General features: G+C 42.4%; 1 protein-coding gene across 2 annotated transcripts in view; it reads left to right on the top strand.

The window, feature by feature from the left end:
* slc6a2 (solute carrier family 6 member 2) overlaps positions 1 to 25,382 on the top strand; it is a 67,975-nt gene that overhangs the window by 34,123 nt on the left and 8,470 nt on the right. For both annotated transcript variants that reach the window (XM_061765603.1, XM_061765604.1), the window contains 8 exons: positions 970 to 1,108; positions 1,184 to 1,318; positions 5,865 to 5,968; positions 11,636 to 11,760; positions 15,865 to 15,977; positions 18,047 to 18,175; positions 19,560 to 19,659; positions 22,136 to 22,236. In XM_061765603.1, the coding sequence (XP_061621587.1) occupies positions 970 to 1,108; positions 1,184 to 1,318; positions 5,865 to 5,968; positions 11,636 to 11,760; positions 15,865 to 15,977; positions 18,047 to 18,175; positions 19,560 to 19,659; positions 22,136 to 22,236 (946 nt within the window). The remainder of the gene's footprint in view (positions 1 to 969; positions 1,109 to 1,183; positions 1,319 to 5,864; positions 5,969 to 11,635; positions 11,761 to 15,864; positions 15,978 to 18,046; positions 18,176 to 19,559; positions 19,660 to 22,135; positions 22,237 to 25,382) is intronic.

The raw sequence follows: 25,382 nt of genomic DNA on the forward strand, positions 1-25,382 counted from the left end.
CCACCTTAGTCGCCTTGTACCAGATCTCAGTCAAAATCAATAGGATTCTTGCTTTGACATGGCCAAACTACCACTGAAAGTTTGAAAATCATCAGTTAAAATTTGCAAATGGTGACGAGGAACATGCACTGATTTGGTATTTGACCTCAGCCATCTTAGTCATCTTGTGCCAGATCTCATTCAAAATCAATAGAATTCCTCCTCTGACGCCAAAATAATGCTCACAAGTTTGAAGATCAGCATAAATTTGCAAAGCGGACAAGGAAAATGTAACTATTATGAATTTGAAGTCAGCAACCTCGGACGTAGAGCGACATATCATTCAAAAGCAATAGGATTGTTGCACCTATGTGGCCAAATAATGTCTGAAAATTTAATTAGCGGATGCAAATTACAACAAAAAGTGACAAGCAATACTGATTTTATAGCTTTCATCAGCCACCTTAGTCATTTTGTGCCAGATGATGTTCAAAATCAATTGGATTATTGCTTTTCCATGGCCCAATAATCCGGAGATGTTAAAAAAAAAGATTGTCAGGAAATTGAGAACAGTGACGAGGAACATGCACTGATTTTAAATTTGATGTCGGTCATTCAAAATCAATAGGATTCGTGCTTTGACAAAAGTTCAAACAAGATTGTAAATGGTGAAGAGTAAGTGTACTGATTGGCCCACTGACATCAGATACCTTTGTCATCTTGTTCTGGATCACATTCTAAATAGGATTCTTGCTCTGCCATGGCCAAATAATCCCTGGACGTTTAAAGATGAGTGTCAGAAAATTGCGGAAAGTAACTAGGAACGTACACTGGTTGGACTTCTGACAACAGTAATTTTGTGCTATATCTTATTCAAAATCAATAAGATTCTTGCTTTCACATAGAAAATATTGCTCCAGGATTGGAGGCCATGGTCTACTGCTTCATCACTGTTATTTCTTGTGTGTATGTGTGTGTGTTTCTGTGCAGACGCGGTGTGCTCCACCTCCACAAGAGCAGAGGCATTGAGGACCTGGGCCTCCCCCGCTGGGAGCTGTCATTATGCCTTGTTGTGGTGGTCTTCATCCTCTACTTCAGCCTGTGGAAGGGTGTCAAATCCTCAGGGAAGGTACGAGCCCACCACACCTTAGTCTCCCAGTACTATACGCCGGTTCTATTTAATATCTGTTTGGTTTCCGCTTAGGTGGTGTACATCACAGCCACCATGCCCTACGTGGTCCTGTTTGTGCTGCTCATTCGAGGAATCACCCTGCCGGGGTCCATGGATGGGATCCGGGCCTACCTGCACATCGACTTTAAGAGGCTCAACAATCTGGAGGTCAGCAAAAAGGCATACCATCTAAATGCAACTATTGAATAATAATATCTTTTCCCACTGAGATCAGTTATATTTGGAATACAACAGTCATGGTTGCGACTTGAGGCTTGTCCCATCGTGGGTTGCCACAGGAAGTCACTCACATGATTTCTTTGGCACAGTTTTTACACTTCCTGATGCAACCCTCCCATTTTTTATGCGGGCTTGGCACTGGCAGTGGTTGGATATTTGGGCATTGGTCGTTTGTCATCGTCATAAACCCTTTTATTTGTTGTAGGGGCAAAAATTAGCTTAAAAGTCGTACAAGTATAAGCACAAGTTAAGAATTGTACTATTGTATATTAAAAACAACATTTTAAACCAGGGGTAGACAAACTAGTGCTCAAGGGCCACATTTGATTTTTTTGTGGATAGATGGGCCAGGATCTGATTTCAATTTAAAAATACTTTTTGATGATTAATACAATTATAATTAATTAAACTATTATTTAAAAAATACATAAATTTTTGATGTGCAGTATGTTACAAAATTATTATGTTATTTAGAATAAATCAATTAAACAATTATTCAATTGAATAAATACAAAATTAATGGGAAATGTAAAAAATCAATGTTATTTAACAAAATTTCAGGAAAAAAATACCTAAATTCATTCAATAAATATTACAGCACTCTTGAAAATGTAAATGCTTGATGGGCTGTATTAAATAACAGAGGCGGGCCATACTTAGTTTAACCCTGATTTGCACATGATCAAAACTGAGAAGCGTATGGCATCTAGCGAGCCGGTGGCTATGGTGTGAAGCTAACGTAGCAGTCTACATCTTTATTATATATCTTTTTAAAGAACATGGTTGGACTCAAATGCACCACAGAAACTGAAAATCAAAGTGGGAATGAAAACAAGAAGTAGAAATCCATCAAAAGAACCCCTGCAACAGAATACAATTTTAAAAGACACATAAGAGAAGAATTTCATACACTTAATATCCACTAAGTTGGCTAAAACATGCTCTTTTGCGGTGGGGTCATGCAAATGCCGAGCATATTACCACGATGACCGAGGCACAGCTAGGACCCGCAACAAAATGAGACACAGTACACAGTGTTGCCAACTTCGCAACTTTGTGGCTATATTTAGTGGCTTTGCCAACCAAAGTAATGAGCAACAAATCTAGCAACATTTTGGGGCATTATTAGTGTTACAAAGGAGTGGAAAATTTCAGGAAAGTCTCCAGAATGTTTCTGGTAAATTTCCATGTGAAGATAAGATAGGGGATTTTGGAAATATTCCACATTTTTAACATTTTATCAGAATTGAGGGAATTTATGGAGATTAACTGAACATCTGAACTGTGGGTCGTGACCGAAAGAACAAGATCCCGGATACAAGCGGCCGAAAATGAGTTTCCTCCGCAGGATGTCCGGGCTCTCCCTTAGAGATAGGGTGAGAAGCTCGGTCATCCGGGAGGAACTCAGAGAAGAGGAGCCAGATGAGGTGGCTGGGGCATCTGATTCGATGCCTCCCGGACGCCTCCCTGGTGAGGTGTTCCGGGGACGTCCCACCGGGAGGAGACCCCGGGGTCGACCCAGGACACGCTGGAGAGACTACGTCCTTCGGCTGGCCTGGGAACGCCTCGGGATCCCCCCGGAAGAGCTGGATGAAGTGGCTGGGGAGAGGGAAGTCTGGGCGACCCGACCCGGATAAGCGGTAGAAAATGGATGGATGGAACTGAACATTTGATGGTAATTTAATGGGAAAGTATCATATTCAAGGATAAATACAAACAGACAATTCCCATGGAACGTTTCCAACTTTGAAAATTCCTAGAATTTTTCAACCCTAGGAGAACCCTTTAGAGAATTCTAAAGACTCTGAGACTCTTTCCAGAGCAGGATATTGGCTATTTTAATTCCTCCACATTCAGACTGCAAATTAATGGCATTTGTACAAAGTCACCACTGGCTAATTTAATCATATCCTGTACAACCACCCACCAGCCCAATCCCCCCATTACGTGGCGCAGACTTGCAGACAGCTCGTTCACAGAATCATTTTCCAAATTAGGTAGATTATACAGGTAGTCAGGTTTAGAATATACCTTAAAGTTATGCTACTGGTCTATAAATCACTAAATGGTTTAGGTCCTGAATAAATGAAAGAAATGGTAATGGAATATAAACCCAGTAGGGCTCTGAGATCTACAGAATAAAATAGTGGAGCACAGAGTCCAAAGCAAACATGGTGAAGCAGCATTAGCTATTATGCTGCACACAAATGGAATAAGTTGCCAACAGAAGTGACGTTAGCACCAACTGTGAATGTTTTTAAGTCCAGGTTAAAAACTCTTCTTTTTCTCATGCTTTTTAGAGCATTTCCACTTTTAAATGATATTTCTTACACTGTATGCAGTTTTAATTGTACTTTTCCCCCTCTTTGTTTTAAATGTTTATCAGATGTTTTTTTCTTTGGTTTTAAATGTGTTTAATCATGTAAAGCACATTGAGTTACCTTGTGTATGAAATGCGCTGTATAAATAAAATTTGCTATCCAATGTATAAATGAGTCTCCAAAGCCAAATTTTTGATGTACTGCAAATAGGAAGGACAGTTAACTTTATCGAAAGCTTTCTCTGCGTCAAGTGACATGATGATTGCTTTTAGGTTTTTACGCTGTCACATCCATCCATCCATTTTCTTTACCGCTTATCCTCACTAGGGTTGCATGCTTATTAAATTCAATAGACGTCTGACATTATTTGTGGAATTTCTACCTTTAACAAAAACTGTCTGGTCATAGTGGATTATCGACGGGAGTACCTTTTCAAGTCTCACTGCAAGGTCTTTCAAGATAATCTTCATATCGCCATTAATCAGTGATAAGGGCCAATAATTCACCGGGAGAGTGGGGTCTGCCTGATTTTGGTAGTAATTTGATTGCAGCTGTGTTCACATGACTACTAATTTGACCTTTATCTTTTATCTCCTTGACTCTTCTGAAAAATAGAGGCACGAGTATTGACCAGAAGCGTTGAATGAATTTGACCGAAATTCCGTCCGGGCCAGGCGCTGTTCCTGATTGTATATTTTTTTATCCATTATGTAATTTTTTGATGTTAAAAGAGGTCAAGACAGTCTCTAGTTTCTGTGTTTAATGGAGGAATGTTTAGATCATTAATAAAAAAAAAGTTATTTATTTTTGGTCTGGGTTACTCGAAGATGCATAACACCGGCATAAATATTTCATTTATTTCTAGCAGTGACTGTGTACAGCTGCCGTTTGAATCTTGAATGGCTGTAATTAATGATTTTTCTTTATTGCATTGAAGTTGGTTTGCGATAAATTTGCCTGATTAATTATCGTACTGAAAGTTGGTGTATCTTAACTGTTGTAGAAATTCTGTTGTTTTTGATGTGATGATGTCTCATTGATGTTTTGCTTTTTGAAGTTGGTTTCTAAGCGTATATGTCGGGTTAATTGCCTATTCTTTTGTGAGATGTTTAATTTTTTCCTCAATTTCGTTTTCTAATTTTAGTTCTTGTTTTTTCTTCTACGAAGAATATGATATGATTCAACCTCTCATTACAGATTTAACTTAGCCATATCGTACTAAGCAGCCAGCATATAGACGCCGGAAGCACTTCCGTTGTTACGTTACCTGTATGTTCGCAATAAGTTCCATTTCCAGTTCTTAAGTTGCTTTTGGGTGGCACGGAGGCCGACTGGTTAGAGCGTCAGCCTCACAGTTCTGAGGACCCGGGTTCAATCCCCGGCCCTGCCTGTGTGGAGTTTGCATGTTCTCCCCGTGCCTGCGTGGGTTTTCTCCGGGCACTCCGGTTTCCTCCCACATCCCAAAATCATGCATTAATTGGAGACTCTAGTTGCTTTTGGGCCGGCACAGTGGCCCTGCCTGGGTGGGTTTTCTCCGAGCACTCCGGTTTCCTCCCACATCCCTAAAACATGTGTGGTACGTTGATTGAAGACTCGTAATTGCCCGTAGGTGTGAATGTGAGTGCGACTGGTTGTTTGTTTCTATGTGCCCTGCGATTGGCTGGCGACCGGTTCAGAGTGTACCCCGCCTCGCGCCCGAAGACAGCTGGGATAGGCTCCAGCAGCCCGCGAACTAAGTGAGGATAAGCAGTGAAGAAGATGGAAGGATGGATGGAAGATGCCTTTGTCTTTTGCCTTCACTTTAGTCATATTGTACTGAGCAACCATGATCGAGTTGCCTCTCACGTATTCGTCCCTGCACTCGTGCTACAATGTAATAAGTTTACTTCTGGTTTCATAGTTGTAATTTTTCCTCTTTTCCATCACTGGTACCGCTTTGTGGGAAATCACCAAAGAACCAAAGGTTTAGGTGAAACAGACTTGTGGAGTTCATCCTAGGTTAGAAGATCACTAAGATGAACTCTCCGAAATGTACTTTTGGGTGACTTTTTTGGGGCAGATGTTTTTTTGTTGGTTTGTTTTTTGTAGAATGTACATTATTTACTTTAGTGGGCTAACCATTTAAAGCTGTCCCGTCTCGTTTTTACCAATAGGTGTGGATCGATGCAGCCACCCAGATATTTTACTCCCTTGGAGCAGGATTTGGGGTGCTCATTGCCTTTGCTAGCTATAACAAATTTGACAACAACTGCTACAGGTAAGCGCCTTGCACAGGAACACACTTCTAAAAGGTCTGTAATAAATTTACAAATATGAACGCAAAAGGGTGTGCACAGTAGATTAATGGCTACTTCACATTCGGAGGTTCGAAATTTGAATCTGGGCTCAGGTCGTCCCTTGTGTATTTTGTATGCTCTCCCTGTGTTTGCGTGAGTTTTCGGCGGGTACTCTGGCTTCCTCCCACATGCCAAAAACAACATCTGAAGACTCGAAATTGCCCAAAGGTGTGAATATGAGTGGGAATAGTTGTTTGCAGATGTGTGCCCTGCGACTAACTGGTGACTGGTCTCTCACTCTCCATCAGCTGGGATAGTCTCAACAATGACGGTAGCCAAACAATTAAGAACACCTCCACTTCTGCTCCCTTTGCTGCTGGACATATATCTCAAACGGCTTTCGTTATCGTAACAACTAGGATAAGCTAGGGGGTGGCTACTTGTTGAGCACCAATTGTAAAAACGTATATGCAAACTGCACCAAGCCACCGAATTGAACTTGTCATTTAGTATAAGAGATCCACACAAATGGTGCATGCAGCAGGCACACTGGCAAAACCAAATTCTCCCCATGTTGATAACTTTGGCAAACATTTGAGTTATGCCAACATTGATAACACAGTTAACTAATGCTAATCTGTGCATCCAGCAAACTCAATGCAGCTCTTCTTAACCTTTGGCTTTGACATTGTGTTGAAGACACAATGGCTGGGTGCACTTTTTTGGGGGTTGGTATAGTTGTTGTTGGTATTATATACAATGCCGTGAAAAAGTATTTGCCCCCTTCTAAAATTCTTTTTTTTTTTTTTTTTAACAGTGTCCCTACTTTGTTTAAGATCAAATATAAATATCAGACAAAGATAACCCAAATAAACATAAAATGTATTTTTTAAATGGGGATTTTATTTATTAAATAAAGAAAAACTATTCAGAGCTACCTGGCCCTGTGTGAAAAAGTAATTGCCCCCTAAACCTAATAACTGGCGTGGCTACCCTCTGCAGCAACAACTGAAATCAAGCGTTTTCTTGCAATGAGTCTTTCACATCGCTGTGAAGATATGTTGACCCACTCTTCCTTGCAAAACATTTTTCATTTCGCAACAGTGGAGGGTTTTCAACCATGAACAGCCTTTTTAAGGTCATTCCACAGCATTTCAATTGGATTCAAGTTCGGACTTTGACTAGGCCACTCCAGAACCATTTTTCTCAAGTCATTCAGAAGTGGACTTTTGGATCATTATCCTGCTTCAGGACCCAAGCGCGCTTCAGCTTGATGTCACAAACTGATGGCTGAATATTCTCCTTCAGGATTTTCTGTTAAAGAGCAGAATTCATGGTTCCATCAATCACAGCAAGTCGTCCAGGTCTTAAAGGCGAGAAGAGGACCCAGACCATCACACTACCACCACCATATTTGGCTGTTGGTATGATTTTATTTTCAGAAATGCTGTGTTTCATTTACGCCACATGTAACAAGACACACACCTTCCTAAATGTTCAGCTTTCGTCTCGTCATCATAGGTGGGAAGTTACTGTATCTGTAAGTTTCTGTACTTGAGTATTTTTTTTTTTTCTGGCAACTTTTTACTTTTACTCTTTACTTTTTAAACACGTATCTGTATTTTCTAGTCCTTACATTGTAAAAATGCGCTTGTTACTTTGAAAACCTAAAGTCAGCAACAACATGACATAAAAAGCAGAACGCTGAAAAAGCGAAGTAAGCTAGTCAAGCGCCTTGATCATAGACATCAGAGATATGACATTCCCCTTTGAGCCGCATATCTACGCCGACGCTAAGCTAGTGGGGCACATTCCATGTAGCTAAACTAGTGTGGGCAAAGTGTCAGTGCATTCCGGGTTTGTGGATGGCACGGTCCAAACCAAAATAACGACGCCTGCACAATGTGCTCTGTGCGGTTGCACACCCGTCGTACAATTACAACAAGGGAACTACGAACTGGTCATAACCTTTCATAGGTAACAATTAGGGCTGCACGATTATGGCCAAAATAATAATCGCGATTATTTTGATCAATGCAGCAAGGTGGTCGACTGGTTAAAGCATCTGCCTCACAGTTCTGAGGACCGGGGTTCAATCCCCGGCCCCGCCTGCATGGAGTTTGCATGTTCTCCCCGTGCCTGCGTGGCTTTTCTCCGGGCACTCCGGTTTCCTCCCACATCCCAAAAACATGCTTGGAAGGTTAATTGACGACTCTAAATTGCCCCGTAGGTGTGAATGTGAGTGCAAATGGTTGTTTGTTTGTATGTGCCCTGCGATTGGCTGACAACCAGTCCAGGGTGTACCCCGCCTTCTGCCCGATAATAGCTGGGATAGGCTCCAGCACTCCCGCGACCCTTGTGGGGATAAGCGGCTCAGAAAATGGATGGATGGATTTTTATCAGTATCGGAATTATTATTCACAATTATTTTTCATGCTATAGAAAAATCTTTATTTTTATTGTACTACTTTTCAACAAACAATATGTAACAGTTTTCAGTGCAAAATGAATCTTTAAATAAGAATAGATGATAGATAATAATATAAAAATAAATGTACTCCCAAAAATTCTACTTTACAAAGGGCTGAATAAATATGCTATTACAAAGTGCAATCACGAATTGCAACTTAATGTAAGCAAATACCGTTAATGCATAAAACGCAGTAAGAGTAGGCTGTAAGCACCGACTTTTCATTTGAAAATCCCCGTCAATATAGTGAATTGTCAAGGAAGGGAACATTTCTGTTCTGTTTGATTGGACAGTCGTGCACGGTCACAAACTGCAAAAAACTCGACAGTTATGATTTCCCTCTCTATTTACTTATCCCGTTTTTTACTGTGGTCAGGCCACTCGGTAAGATGACGTCAAGGTAGCCGCTACAACGATTGCTAATTAGTGTCTTACCGTGACACGCCGCCTCTTCGTCAACATGCTGAGAGGGCCAACTTCAAAATAAAAGCTTCTTATATTCCTATATTGGACATCAATGCCACTTTAAGCTTTTATTTTGAAGTTGGCGACGGAGTGCGGTGCCGGCCCTTAATGAAGCCTTAACCATACATTTGCCCCCTGGTGACTGGCTGACAAGGTTGCGGGCACTGCTGAAAATTAAGCACTTTTCATATACAGCAGTGCCCACATTTTAAATGTAAAAAATCGCCAATGATCAAGCTCATTTAATCGTGGCAGCCAAAATCGCGATATCGATTAAAATTCGAATAATTGTGCAGCCCTAGTAAGACTATTTGTTCGCTCTTTTTTCAAAAGTGACAGCAATGAATGAACTATGTTAGTTTTTAGAACGCTAGGTTGTTGAAGTCTGCCTCACTGGCAGGAAATTATGTCACGTTTGAGCATTATTATTTGCCCACTGCCAAAACAAAATCGTAAAAAAAACAAAAACTGAGAATAGCCATAATTTGCTAATTTTTGATTAGTTTCAGTCGGACCATTTTGCCCAGTCTCTTACTTATTGTTGCTTTATGAACACTGACCTTAACTGAAGCAAGGGAGGCCTGCAGTTCTTCAAATATTGTCCTGGGTTCCTTTGTTATCTCCTGGATGAGTTGTCACTGTGGTCCGGTGTCATTTCTGTAGGCCGGCCACTCCTGGGAAGGTTCACCACTGTTCCATGTTTTCTCCATTTGTGGATAATGGCTCTCACCGTGGTTCTCTGGAGTCCTAAAGCTTTAGAAATGGCTGTTCAAACATTTCCAGTCAATTATTTTACCTGTTCTTGAATTTCTTTGGATGGTGGCATTTTGTTGCATATTTTTGAAATCTTTTGGCCGACTTCTTTTTGTCAGACAGATTCTATTGAAGGGATTTCTTCATTGAACAGGTATGGAGGTTGTCAAGCTTGGGTGTGGTCAGTGAAAATGAACTCACCTTTATCAAAATGTGATTAGCCACACTTAATTCATGATTTAACAAAAGTAACAAAAACTTTTTCACATATGGCCATTTTCACAACACTGTAAATTACTGTATTATGATGATGATTATTATTATTTACTGTGTCTCCTTAAAAGCATCAACAAATCTAAAACTAAACGTATCACTTATCAAGCCCATGCCTGGTTGAAGGCATTGTAACCTCTTTTCTTTCATGTCCAATTTTGAGACTTGCACATGGTGTACAGTAGAATTTCATTCTTGAGTGACCTATTTTGGATGAAGTGGGATCGACATTCTTTACATTTTTAGGCTGTGTCTGATGGGTGTGTGAGAAAATTTCAGCCAACTTTGTTACTGGACCCCCAATCTCTGCTCATGGCTTTGGGTCAAAACTGTTTATGAAGATAGACAAATTCATATGACACCTGCACAAATTGAATGAGAGCCAATACAAGAGAATACATTGACATTATTATTGACATGTGTAAGGATACGGAGGCTCTCTGGCCAAGTTTCAAGGGTTGTTATGAAATAAGCAACCACTAGTCACACCAATATATGCAACAGATGTGAGGTGATGTCAGGTGAACAGGACTGTACCAATTTGGCATCAGAGGTGACTAACTAACTAACTAACTGACGAACTCACTGACTGACTGATTGTCTAATTAACTAACTCAGTGTTTCCAAACCCTTTTTGAGCCAAATTTGAAAAATCTGATGACACACCTCCAAACAAAACTGTCACAAAAAGCATATACAGGAAGTCCTCGATTTACGAACGAGTTTAGTTCCTACGCTGGCGACGTAAGAATAATTTCCGTGTAAATAGGATTTCACCGTTAAAGGCGAAATTTACGGCGAAATACTTCTGTTAAGGGTATTGACCCACGTGATTGCGACAGCAAGCTCAGTGTGTGTGGGCGTGTGCGTCGATGTGTGAGTGAGACGGGACTGCGCAGGCTGTGACGGAGGAAGGAGTGCGCGCCGGTGCGAGTGTGTACAGTAGCAAGTGTAGTGACGGCGACCGGGGAAGAGTAGCGATTAGCGGAGGACCCGTTGACGTTGAATGTGCAGAGGAGCTAATAAAGCCATTAAAGCAGCAAATCGGTGCTTCGTGCCTTTATTGTTGCCGCCACCCAGCTCAGCTGTGCAACGAGAGAAGGGAGTTAACCCCTGCGTCTCCCGACCACGGTCAGGTCATCGTAGCAGGAAAGGTTAATACTTCGTATAAAGAAACTAAAATACATTAAAATAAAAAAATAAGATGCTGTACTTACCATTACTGCTGAGAGTGTGAAAAAAGGAGGGCAAAAAAGGCAAAGATACTCCCGGCGCACAAACACAGACAAGCACTATGCACTAGCTAAGCAGAAACACTATGGTGCTGGGGACAAAATGGCGGATGAGGCACGGGCGTCGTAAAGTCGAAACGTCGTAGGTCGAGTGCGTCGTAACTCGAGGACTTCCTGTAGAATGAAGATACACCGTAATGATGATCTTATTTCAGTTCATTCTCAAATTTGCTTCGTGTGAAATCTGGGCCTCTTAAGTTGTCTGTTGTATGAATGGCATGAGCAATGGCAGGTGGATACATTAATTAATTGTACATTCTGCGATCGTGTGGAAGAGCATTTCATTGTTTTGTCTATCACTATATGTCACTGGCATACTGTAAATAGCTGAACAAAGACATTTTTTGGAGTAAATCATGAACTAACTACTATAAGTTATATTTTTATCTCTCCAGGGATGCTCTGTTGACCAGCACTGTGAACTGCGTCACCAGTTTCTTCTCAGGGTTTGCCATCTTCTCTGTGCTGGGCTACATGGCGTACAAACATGGGGTGAAAATCGAAGACGTCGCGACGGAGGGTGAATCAATGCATCATTTCCTCACAATTGCATTTTTCACCAAACTGCAACATCAGAGGGCCACTCATTAGTTTGTGTATTAACTATGAACTTCTTGGAGCAGAAATTGTCTAAACGTTGATTGTTGGTCATAGAATTTTCCATCCATCCATCCATCCATTTTCTACCGCTTATCCGAGGTCGGGTCGCGGGGGCAGTAGCTTTAGCAGGGACGCCCAGACTTCCCTCTCCCTAGCCACTTCATCCAGCTCTTCCAGGGGGGATCCCGAGGCATTCCCAGGCCAGCCGAAGGACATAGTCTCTCCAGCGTGTCCTGGGTCGTCCCCGGGTTCTGCTACCGGTGGGACGTGCCCGGAACACCTCACCCAGCCACCTCATCTGGCTCCTCTCGATGTGGAGGAGCAGCGGCTCTACTCTGAGATCTTCCCGGATAACCGAGCTTCTCACCCTATCTCTAAGGGAGAGCCCGGACACCCTGCGGAGGAAACTCATTTCGGGCGCTTGTATCCGGGATCTTGTTCTTTCTGTCACGACCCACAGCTTGTGACCATAGGTGAGGGTAGGAACGTAGATCGACCGGTAAATCGAGAGCTTCGCCTTTTGGCTTAGCTCCTTCTTTACCATAACGGAGCGATACAAAATCTGCATCACTGGAGACGCTGCACCGATCCGCCTGTCGATCTCCCGTTCCATTCTTCCCTCACTTGTCAACAAGACCCCATGATACTTGAACTCCTCCACTTGGGGCAGGATCTCTTCCCCGACCTGGAGAGGTCACGCCACCCTTTTCCGACTGAGGACCATGGTTTCAGATTTGGAGGTGCTGATTCTCATCCCAGCTGCTTCACACTCAGCTGTGAACTGCTCCAGTGAGAGTTAGAGATCACGGCTTGATGAAGCCAACAGAACCACATCATCTGCAAAAAGCAGTGATGCAATACTGAGGCCACCAAACCGGACCCCCTCTACGCCTCGGCTGCGCCTTGAAATTCTGTCCATAAAAGTTATGAACAGAATCGGTGACAAAGGGAAGCTTTGGTGGAGTCCAACCCTCACTGGAAACGAGTCCGACTTACTGCCGGATATGCGGACCAAACTCTGACTCCGCTCGTACAGGGACCGAACAGCCCGTATCAGGGGTTTCGGTACCCCATACCCCCAAAGCACCCCCCCCGAGGGACACGGTCAAACGCCTTCTCCAAGTCCACAAAACACATGTAGACTAGTTGGGCGAACTCCCATGCACCCTCGAGGACCCTGCCAAGGGTGAAGAGCTGGTCCACTGTTCCACGGCCAGGATGAAAACCACACTGCTCCTCCTGAATCTGAAATTCAACTTCCCGACGGACCCTCCTCTCCAGCACCCCTGAATAGACCTTACCAGGGAGGCTGAGGAGTGTGATCCCCCTGTAGTTGGAACACACCCTCCGGTCCCCCTTCTTAAAAAGGGGGACCACCACCCCAGTCTGCCAATCCAAGATGTCTGTCCCCGATGTCCACGCGATGTTGCAGAGGCGTGTCAACCTGGACAGCCCCACAACATCCAGAGCCTTTAGGAACTCTGGGCGAATCTCATCCACCCCCGGTGCCTTGCCACCGAGGAGCTTTTTAACCACTTCGGTGTCCTCAATCCTAGAGATTGGAGAGCACGCCTCAGAGAACCCAGACTATGCTTCCTCATGGGAAGGCGTGTCCGTGGAATTGAGGAGGTCTTCGAAGTATTCTCCCCACCGGCTCACAACGTCCCGAGTCGAGGTCAGCAGTGCCCCATCCCCACTATACACAGTGTTGATGGTGCACTGCTTTCCCCTCCTGAGACGCCGGATGGTGGACCAGATTTTCCTCGAAGCCATCCGTAAATCTTTCTCCATGGCCTCACCGAACTCCTCCCATACCCGAGTTTTTGCTTCAGCGACCACCAAAGCTGCATTCCGCTTGGCCAGCCGGTACCCATCAACTGCCTCAGGAGTCCCACATGCCAAAATGGCCCGATAGGACTCCTTCTTCAGCTTGACGGCATCCCTCACCTTTGGTGTTCACCAACGGGTTCGGGGATTGCCGCCACGACAGGCACCGACCACCTTACGGCCACAGCTCCGGTCGGCCGCCTCAGCAATGGAGGTGCAGAACATGGTCCACTCGGATTGTCACCCCCCTTCTCTGCCCTGCCGGTCCTCCAGTTTTTAATGCATCCTACACCTGACAGTGAGGGGAGGGCAGTGTCGAGCTGAGGAGGGCACTCGGCCAGGTGTTCCGGCCCTCCAGCCTGCTCTCTAGCCCACCTAAAATACACGCTTCCTAGCCTAAAACATTAAATTTGCAACAACAAGAAAAAATCAGTCTAACATGTTCCATAATTTTTCGTGCATTTCCACCCCCCCACCCCCAAAAAGAAATTGTCAAATACCCTCACGGGGCCATATTGATATAAAATCCAAAATATTGGGGATTTTGTTCTTATATTTTCAGATGGGGAAGGAAGCATAATTAAAGATGTCCATATAAATTTTGGTGACGATTGGTGGCAGTTTTGTATCATTAAGCGACATTAAGCTTTTTCTGTATCGTGAGTGGCCGAATGGGAGGAAATGCTTAATGTCCATAAAATAAAAAAATATTAGGGACTGGATTCTGATATATTCAGAGGTTGAAGTGGGCATAGGTATAGATGTCCGCATAAATTTTGGTGACAATTTGTCGCAGTTTTGTGACATTAAGTGACGTAAGGCTTGATCTGTATGGTGAGCGCATATGGAGAGGAAAACGTTTAACGTCATTAGAATCCAAAATATTAGGGATTTCTTTCTGATATTTTCAGATGGGGAAGAGGACATAATAAGAGCTGTCCATATAGATTTTGGTGACGATTGGTCGCGATTTTGTGACATTAAGCAACGTTAAGATTTTTTAAGCATGGACTGTCTCGACACGAAATTAAAAAAAAAAAAAAACAGCATTACATCAGCGCATGCATGCTACTTGGTGGAGTTGACCTATTGCGGGGATGGTCTGGAACCTAACCTCCGCAAAAAACGAGGCATTACTGTATATGTCGTCTAATGATGCACGCTTGCAGGGATATCATAAATATGTGACACCTTACAATCCTTTCAAAGTTTTTAAATCGCCCAAAGTTAAGTAGGGAGGAGTAATTGTTTTCATATGTTAGTTTTATTGGCGTGCCAGGCCCCATATATAGGTCAATTATTTTTAAAGATTATACGACAAACTGTGCGGCACGGTGAACGACAGGTTAGAGCGTCTGCCTCACAGTTCTGAGGACCGGGGTTCAATCCCCGGCCCCGCCTGTGTGGAGTTTGCATGTTCTCTGCGTGGGTTTTCTCCGGGCACTCTGGTTTCCTCCCACGTCCCAAAAACATGCGTGGTAGGTTGATTGTAGACTCTAAATTGCCTGTAGGTGTGAATGTGAGTGCGAATGGTTGTTTATGTGTGCCCTGCGATTGGCTGGCAACCAGTACAGGGTGTACCCCGCCTCCTGCCCGAAGATAGTTGGGATAGGCTCCAGCACTCCCGCGACCCTAGTGAGGATAAACGGCTCAGAAAATGGATGGATTGACGACAAACTGTCGCTAATTCTTTTAAGTTATGATTTGCAGACCCCAAACATCAGTTTGAGAAAGAAAATAGGCGTATTTTGACGAATGATTGGGGTGGGAGTCAGTCTCCACGTGGCCAATTCATGGCGCAGATCTGTGATCTCCTCCTAAGCCGACTTCACAGCATCCGCCCGTGGAGGTCTGCTTGCTGCAAACTGTACTTTACGCGCTTCGACCTCCCGAACTCGAGCAAATCAGTTTCTTCTTCTGCCATGTCAAAGTCTGTCAGTGTGCTCCTCATGCGCCACATTTAAAAGCAATGAGAAGAGCAGCTTTGATTGGACAGGTTTGAAGTCGGCTGTGATTACGCCGACAGCAGCGCAGACGTCACTCTTTTAAATATGGCGGGGGTGCACTGGTCCATGAAACCAAACAACACCGGGTCTAACCCGCCTCCGCACAGAGTTATGCCATGCGCCATGCCGGATTCACGCCAGTCATGAAAATAGAGACCCATGTCTTGACATGTTTGTTTTTGGACACACAGGGGCAGGATTGGTGTTCATCATCTACCCAGAGGCCATTTCTACCCTTCCGGGCTCAACGTTTTGGGCTATTATGTTCTTCATCATGCTGCTGACTCTCGGCATCGACAGTTCGGTCAGTCTAAACTGATTACTCAAACATCAAGGATTCAAAAGTAAACTATGGATGCAAATGTGTACGGGTGTCCTCAGTTTACGACAGAGTTCCGTTCCTATGGCAGCAATGTACTGCAAATTTGTGTGCAAATCACTGCAGTCCAATCACCAACCTACGCGAACGGAGTTACTCATAATTACATTTGGGGACTTGGGTTCAAATCCCGGCCCCGCCTGTGTGGAGTTTGCATGTTCTGCCCATGCCTGGGTGGGTTTTCTCCGGCCACTCCGGTTTCCTCCCACATCCCAAAAACATGAGTGGTAGGTTGACTGAAGACTCTAAATTGCCCGTAGGAGTGTATGTGAGAAGCAATGGTTGTTTGTTTCTATGTGCCCTGCAATTGGCTGGCGACCGGTTCAGCGTGTACCCCGCCTCGCGCCCGAAGACAGGGTGTACCCCGCCCGAAGATAGCTCCAGCAGCCCGCGACCCTAGTGAGGATAAGTGGTAAAGAAAATGGATGGATGGATGGATTTGTTTTAAACACTATTCTAGGCCAACAATCAAATGAAAAACAGTATGTTTGTTGATAACTGAGCATGTTTTCCTGTGCTGTGTGACGACGTATTCTAACGTCGCTGCACAAACCAATTCATTGTGTGTAAACAACGAAATGTCATGTCTTTACTGTAGTTAACAGAGGATGCTAAGTTACTAAAAAGAGTGTAAAAGCCTTTGATTTTTGTTTAATATCAAGCGAGATAATTGTCATATTTACTATTTACTATTGAAGATTATTTGGAAGGAATCATATCTTGTTTACTATACAAGGACTCAAAACTGGCACAAAGTAGAAGGGGAAACACATTTGAGATAATCAATTCGTCATTTAAATGTCATATTTGGACTAACAATTGGGATGGGCATAACAATTGATTAGTCGAGTAAATGATCTTTAATACGTTAAACAGTTGGGTGGAATTGGTTGTCAATGTCTGGACCCACCCATTCATCCATTTTCCGTACCGCTTTATCCTCACAAGGGTTGCGGGCGTGCTGGAGCCTATCCCAGCTAATCAAGAAAAAAACATTAGTACACTCTTGATATCTGTTGAAACACTGTTGATAGTGTCATGATCACTTGCCTTAATGACATTCAGCAGATCTCCATATGTTACAATAAAAAAAAACTAGCCTGCTGGAATAAAAATAAAAATAAAAAAAACCTTAAATAAGGCGGCGGCACGGTGGACGACTGGTTAGAGCGTCAGCCTCACAGTTCTGAAGACCCGGGTTCAATCCCCGGCCCCGCCTGTGTGGAGTTTGCATGTTCTCCCCGTGCCTGCGTGGGTTTTCTCTAGGCACTCCGCTTTCCTCCCACATCCCAAAAACATGCATTAATTGGAGACTCTAAATTGCCCGTAGGTGTGACCATGAGTGCGAATGGTTGTTTGTTTGTATGTTCCCTGCGATTGGCTGGCAACCAGTTCAGGGTGTACCCCGCCTCCTGCCCGATGACAGCTGGGATAGGCTCCAGCACGCCCGCGACCCTAGTGTGGAGAAGCGGCTCAGAAAATGGATGGATGGAAAACCTTAAATGTTTTTTATATACTGTATTTATAAAAGAATCAAGAAATAACTTTTATTTTTTATTTATTAGTTTTATGAGAAACATTTAGCACTTTATCCATTAGTTTTATTTCAAGTTCAAAAAACACCTTACATCATTCCATACATTATTTGTATTTCAATATTTATGTCATTATTTTAAAAAATAATGAACTAAAAATAATGTATACAATGCTATATGGTATTTTTTATCTTTTTAAAACTAAAACAATTAAAAAATACAAATGCTCTTAGCTATTGCTTTAAGATTTTTTTATATAAAAACAAACAAATAAAAATAAACGGTATCACCTTTTAAATAAAATTGCTTATAGCGTTTTCTTTTCTTTTTTTACCCAATAAAAACTGACCCAGGATCTGTTTTGTGTCCCTACCTTTAGCCTGGGAAAAACACAATTAGTGGATTATGTTTGTGTCAAAGCAGTGAAGCAATAAATCTCTTGTCTGTTTTGTCCGTCAGATGGGCGGCATGGAGGCCGTCCTCACAGGCCTGACGGACGACTTCAAGATCCTCAAGAGAAACAGGAAGCTGTTCACCTTCGCCACAGCCTTTGGCACCTTCCTGTTTGCACTGCTCTGTGTTACTAATGTGAGTATCACAATGTTCACCCATTCTCTGCCCTTCAATACCTAAATGAACAAGTGCTTGTCCTGCTTTTATAACAAGCTTTATCCTTGCTGTTATGTCACCTTACAGTGGAACTGCAAGTCAAACTCTCCTGAGGTTTCAATTCAGAATCCTAATTTGAAACCTTGACCCTGTCTTGACAACCTGATTAAAATTCCCTGACCAGAAACCCTAATCCCATCTAGAAACCCCTATTTGACATCCTCACCTTGGCTTTAAATTGTAATTTGAAACACTCACAATGACTTCAAAACCCCAAATGAGGTTTAAAATCCTAACCGAGGCCTAACCTGAAACTCTAACCCTGTCTTGTAACCCTAATTTGAAACCCTAACCCTGTCTTGAAACCCTAATATGCAACCCTAATCCTGTTTTGAAACCCTACTTCAAAACCATAATGATGTGTTGAAACCTTGGAAATCCTAATCCTAAAATTCTAAGTGTTGAAACCGTACCTTGAAATTCTAACCCTGGCTTGAAACCCAAACACAGGTTGGAAAGCCAAATATGAAACCTTATACCTGGCTTGAAACCCTAACCGAGTTTGAAACCCTAATTTGAAACCCGAACTGTAGTTTGAAACCTCAAGCCTGTCTTCAAACACTAAATTGTAACACCCTGTCTTGAAACCTGAGCGCAGGCTGGATGTTCTAAATTGAAACCCTACTTTAAAACCCTAACCTTGACTTGAAACCCCCATATTTTACCCCTATTTGGATATACAGTAACGATGTCTGTTTGTATTGTGTAAGCGGCCGAAATGAATTTTTTTTTTTTTTTTGGTCATCAGAACCTTAAATTAAAAATATCAACATTCACCCATCTGTCATCAGTTAACCCATGTAGGTCTGCTGACATCATACACTTATCGTTGTTAGAATACAAACAAACAGCGTGTCGTCGCTGCCTCAAAGGATCTAGTCATATCTCATGATGCCTTTAAACGTCAAAGGCGCTCGGAGCAATCAAAGGAGAACTCCGGTTAACCGATTAGAATTTAATGAAAAAGGCATCAGGACACAAGATCTATTTTTCCCCCACTTTTTCAAGCTTCCCAATGGTAGCAAAATTAATTGTTTGGACTTTGTTAAAGAAATCAGTCTAATGATTAGAAAAGTGAACTAATGTCCTCCGCCTGCTTCTTCCGTCACATGAGGTTTGGAATCCAAGATATGAGTCAAAGAGACCACTCACAAAAATGACCGCTGCCATGCACCACTGAGGACTTGCGTTTCCACTGGTGAATAATTAGATCATTAAAGGGAGAAAATTGAGTGCACCATTTTTGTTTTTATTTATTTGCCAAAAAAAACCAAAAACACAAGAAATTCCCTTGCCTCTTTAGGGCGGAATCTACGTGCTGACTCTGTTGGACAAGTACGCTGCCGGGACATCCATTCTCTTTGCAGTGCTGATCGAAGCCATCGGCGTGTCGTGGTTTTACGGTATGGAATTCTATTATGCCATGTCTCTGCCTATAGGAACAACCTCACTGCGTCATCCGTCTTGTTAATTGAAACGGAACGACGGAAAACTCAACCGCCAGTGTCTGTGGAAACAACAACAAGCATTTTGTCCTTTTCAATCAATCAATCAGACTGTATTTCGAAAACACTTTACTTACATTAAAATGCAGCACGAAATACTTTACCCAATAAAAGCAAGGAAAGTAAGCAAACCCAATGCCACCGACACACAAAAACAGATGCACACAAAGACACAGAAATTCCCCTCACCCCTTCACCTTCTTTCACACATAGCAGAACTGTGAGGCGGACGTGTTAACTAGTCGTCCACCGTTCCGCCTAATATAAAAATTATACCATTTAAAATAATAATATTATATAACATAAGATAATAAATAAATAAATTGGCGGCATGGTGGCCGACTGGTTAGAGCGTCTGCCTTACAGTGCTGAGGAGCGGGATTCAATCCCTGGTCCTGCCTGTGTGGAGTTTGCATGTTCTCCCCATGCCTGCGTGGGTTTCTCCGGGCACTCCGGTTTCCTCCCACATCCCAAAAACATGCATTAATTGGGGACTCGAAATTGCCTGTCGGTGTGAATGTGAGTGCGAATGGTTGTTTGTTTGTATGTGCCCTGCGATTGGCTGGCAACCGGTTCAGGGTGTACCCCGCCTCCTGCCCGATGATAGCTGGGATAGGCTCCAGCACGCCTGTGACCCTAGTGAGGAGAAGCGGCTCAGAAAATGGATGGATGGATGGATAAATAAATTGTTAAAAGATGACATGTCAATAAAATAGTTAAAAGCAAAGTTAAAATCGTAGTGTTAAGAACAAAAAATAAAGTAAATGATAAATGATTCATTAAAAAGTAAATATATATACTATATATATACTATATATATATATATATATATATATATATATATATAAGGGGGTGAGGGGAATTTCTGTGTCTTTGTGTGCATCTGTTTTTGTGTGTCGGTGGCATTGGGTTTGCTTACTTTTCTTGCTTTTATTGGGTAAAGTATTTCGTGTATTACTTTTAGGGCGGCACGGTGGCCGACTGGTTAGAGCGTCAGCCTCACAGTTCTGAGGACCTGGGTTCAATCCCCGGCCCCGGCTGTGTGGAGTTTGCATGTTCTCTGTTCTCCCCGTGCCTGCGTGGGTTTTCTCCGGGTACTCCGGTTTCCTCCCACGTCCCAAAAACATGCATGAATTGGAGACTCTAAATTGCCCGTAGGTTGCGAATGGTTGTTTGTTCCTATGTGCCCTGCGATTGGCTGGCAACCAGTTCAGGGTGTACCCCGCCTCCTGCCCGATGACAGCTGGGATAGGCTCCAGCACGACCGTAGTGAGGAGAAGCGGCTCAGAAAATAGATGGATGGATATTACTTTTATTTTACCTATACAGGGGTGTCAATATTTTTGGCCATATATATATATATATATATATATATTTTATTTTTATTATTATTTTTTTTTTTTAATGGATGCATGGATGGATATGATATAAATATTCAGACACGAATGAAGCCTATCCATATCAAATATTTTAATTTTGGTTGCTCTGTGCTTACATCTTCTGGTGAAAGCCATTGTAATTTATTATTAATCAAATATTTTGCAGGTAAAGTCCACAAGCTCGAGATGACAGCGATACTCGCCATCGCGTGATGACATCACTTAGGAAAAGTGGAGTCGAATTAGATAGATAGATAGATAGATAGATAGATAGATAGATAGATAGATAGATAGATAGATAGATAGATAGATAGATAGATAGATAGATAGATAGATAGATAGATAGATAGATAGATAGATAGATAGATAGAGCTGTACAGTCTTTCCTGTGTTCGAAAGGAAGCACCTTTATATGTCTCCTTGACCCAATGATGTATTCCAACGAAGGTTAAGGAAAAGTGGCATAATGAATAGGAGATTGGACTTTCCAAAGAGGGCTATGGTGTAAATGCCTGTTTGTATTGTCTTTAAGACCAATTATTTTCAATGTGTCTTTATGATACAAAGCTATGAGGATTTATGAATAGAAAAGCATGCATGTCTCAATGGTATATGAGTTGTTGTTGTTTTTTTTTTTTAAATCAGAAATGCTAAGAAAAATTATAGCGCTTGTTTTTTTGAGGAAACCTCACTAAGCTTGGAGCTGCTTGCTATTTGGTCGTCATCAATTTTATCTTGAATTTATTGGCAGGCAAGCCAAGTCAAATTAAAACAACATTTTTTCAGGACATGATAATTAGAAATTATGTGCAAAGCCATCACATCAGCTCATATCACATCTTGAGGCTTTGAGGGTTGTCTTTTGGGAGCATATAGTTGGCTTTATAGTTGGCTCGCTCGGAGTAGAGCGGCTCCAACTACCAGAGACAAATATGTTTTTTGGACATACTTGGCAAAATAAAGATGATTCTGATGAACTTATCATCTTCTTTTAGGTGTGGATCGCTTCAGCGAAGATATTGAGCGGATGATGGGCTTCAAGCCAGGACTTTACTGGAGGCTGTGCTGGAAATTTGTCAGCCCTGCTTTTCTTTTGGTGAGGAAAATATATACACAGTATTCACACACACACACATACTGTACAGTATATAGTGTACATGTAGATATACATTGTATATACAGTACTTCACAAATTAATTTGACCGCCACCGCCTATTAGTTTCAGAGACAATCCAGCATCATGAAATGCTTTGATACCGACTCTTTCCATTTCAGTGAGATCTTCTCGTTTTACCATTTTGAACAGGAATGAGAAATTTCTAATTGGATTAACTATTGTATACCCACATTTGAGCTTGGCTCACTGGGATTCTCTGTCAAAAATTCAGCTTTAAATCTTATTATTGTCGACTCAGCCATATGGTACTGAGCAGCCAGTACAGTAACCTGTGTACTACTTTCCTGTATTGGTTCTCACATTTTTCCATTTAATGGGGGCACCACAGCAAAAAAATACACACATACCCACACACACACAAAAGCAAAACATACTTTTGAGGTTAATACTTTTCAGATGCTCAGAATCCAAAGAACTGTGCTTCTTGACTGGGATAGGCTTGCACACACCCCTTAACCACCATTTCATTTGTTAGTGCTTGTTCAAGTCACTTGACTCATAGGAAGGCACTGTGTAAATATCACTAACGAGTTCACTTGTGGTCAAATGAAAAAGTTTGTAAAAGATAATGAAAGCACTGTAGTATATGTTAAAAGATCTCGAGCACATCCATCATCCTCTTTCAGTCAAACAACTCGTCCAGATATTAACGGTATGACAACTTTGCTTTAATGTTTGTTTGTTTTTTAAGTACCACCCATGATTTTTATATTTCTCAGAATTCCTATTCCTGGAACAGAGTGGGCTCCAAAAGTCAGACCCCAAAACCCAAAAAATCTGGTGTTGGGTTTTTCCCTTTGTTGTTCATTTTATCGTTATTATGTTGGATAATATCTCCTCCATGTATTTCTTTCCACAGGGAAGATTTTAGAAGAATCTCTTTTCTCTTCGCACAGAGAAAGGTCCCTTAAGGCCAGCGATGAGCAAGTTACTTCCAAAATAGATAGATATATTAAGAGCTATTAAGCGACCAGTAATTTAAAATATTTCCACACCGACATATACAAAGAAACCAAAATAGTAGATATAAAGAGGTATTCCAAAATGCTATAACTCCGTTTGGATTTTATTCTGAGAAAAATGACATGAGGCGGCACGGTGGCCGACTGGTTAGAGCGTCAGCCTCACAGTTCTGAGGACCCGGGTTCAATCCCCGGCCCCGCCTGTGTGGAGTTTGCATGTTCTCCCCGTGCCTGCGTGGGTTTTCTCCGGGCACTCCGGTTTCCCCCCACATCCCAAAAACATGCATGAATTGGAGACTCTAAATTGCCCATAGGCATGACTGTGAGTGCGAATGGTTCTTTGTTCCTATGTGCCCTGCGATTGGCTGGCAACCAGTTCAGGGTGTACCCCGCCTCCTGCCCGATGAGAGCTGGGATAGGCTTCAGCACGCCCGCGACCCTAGTGAGGAGAAGCGGCTCAGAAAATGGATGGATGGATGAAAATGACATGAATTTACCAAGGTTTTGGGCAAGGTCATCCGGGACCCTAAAATGCATATATTTTTGGCAAGATTCATGGGTTTGCAAAGCATCACGTTTTTGTACACACATTGAGTGACAGTACTACTGACTGGATGTACATGACATCTCTCTCTTCTACTGGCGAGTCACCCGTCACAGAAGTTCCATACATTGACAGTCAGGTCAGAAAGCAAGAAGGTGGGACTTAAAAACATGTTACTGAGATTGTAACAGGTAAACTGTTATCGTAATTAAAGAGAGTTGAATGGTGTTTGGTGTGGAATAACTTCACTGGCCAAGCACTTTTAGAATTGGCTTATAATGCAGATCACAAGCAAGGCCCTCTGATGCAGGTGTGATTGCACACAAATGTACCTTTTTTTTTTTTTTTTTTTTTTTACTGGGAAAACCAGAAAAGAAAAACGTATTCAGCATAGGAAAAAATCTATAACCACTACCTTAAGGGCCACCACACACGGAGCGACACAGACGAAACCGACTGAACTGTTAGACAGTGTGGAGGGTTCAGCAACTAGTTTTCACGAGTCGCTGACAGTTGACCACTGGTTTTGCTGTGATTCAAAATTTGAATTGCAGGTGAATGGTGTCACAATGTTGCCAATCAAAAAACAAAACAAAAGTTTCCGTATGCATAAGCGAGACACAGCCGGCCAGTGGGCACAGTGGCGCCAACAGGCTGTACCAATACAGTATACACAGTATTTATGTATTGTGTTTTACACTAATACTTAACAATATTTATCATTTTATATGTATCTATGGCTAGAAGGCAAAGTGCAGGGAGTCTGTCGCTGAAATGCACGTGTAGTCATTGAACGTGGCAATCAATCAATACCAGCAGCCTCTCAAAATATCCGCATTCCCTCCTGTATTATCACCAACTTTCCTTCTTTGTGGCAATCCGCTTCTTTTTTGGCAATTGCACCATGTTTTTATGGTTCAATAAAATAATACAGTACATCCATCCATCCACTTTCTGTACCACTTATCGCGGGCGTGCTGAAGCCTATTCCAGCTATCTTCGGGTGTGAGGCGGGTTACACCCTGAACTGGTCGCCAGCCAATCGCAGCTAATACAGTACAGTATATTCTATATATTATGTGGAGTGTCAAAACCCAATACAGGTTGTGGCGAAGAGTTGCCAACTTTAATTTTTTTCATAATGGGTCACTTCACTAAGTGTTGCTTTCTTGCATTCCTTCCCAGGAGTGACCAACCATTTCGGTTTCTAATGTATTGTCATTTAAAATTGGCTTTACCCACCACATCTGCTAAGGGGCAGGGAGGATATTTAAGAAACACAAAAGGTGGCATTAATAATATTGACAGGGACTCCCCTCGGGTAGTCTTGAATCAAGAGGGGTCCAGGGTGAGAAGTTGAAGCGTTTACAGGACCTTCAATTGCAACATGACCGAAAATCTCAACAAACACCCCATATCCAAGCCTGTCTGCACCGCTCCAGGAAAACCTATAAACCAGGGGTGTCAAACTCATTTTAGTTCTCGGGCCTCATCCAACCCAATTTGATCTCAAGTGGGCCGGACCAGTATATCTGTGGCCTTATAAACTATTAGTAACA

The sequence above is a fragment of the Phyllopteryx taeniolatus genome, chromosome 2, assembly GCF_024500385.1.
Source record: "Phyllopteryx taeniolatus isolate TA_2022b chromosome 2, UOR_Ptae_1.2, whole genome shotgun sequence".
NCBI lineage: Eukaryota > Metazoa > Chordata > Actinopteri > Syngnathiformes > Syngnathidae > Phyllopteryx > Phyllopteryx taeniolatus.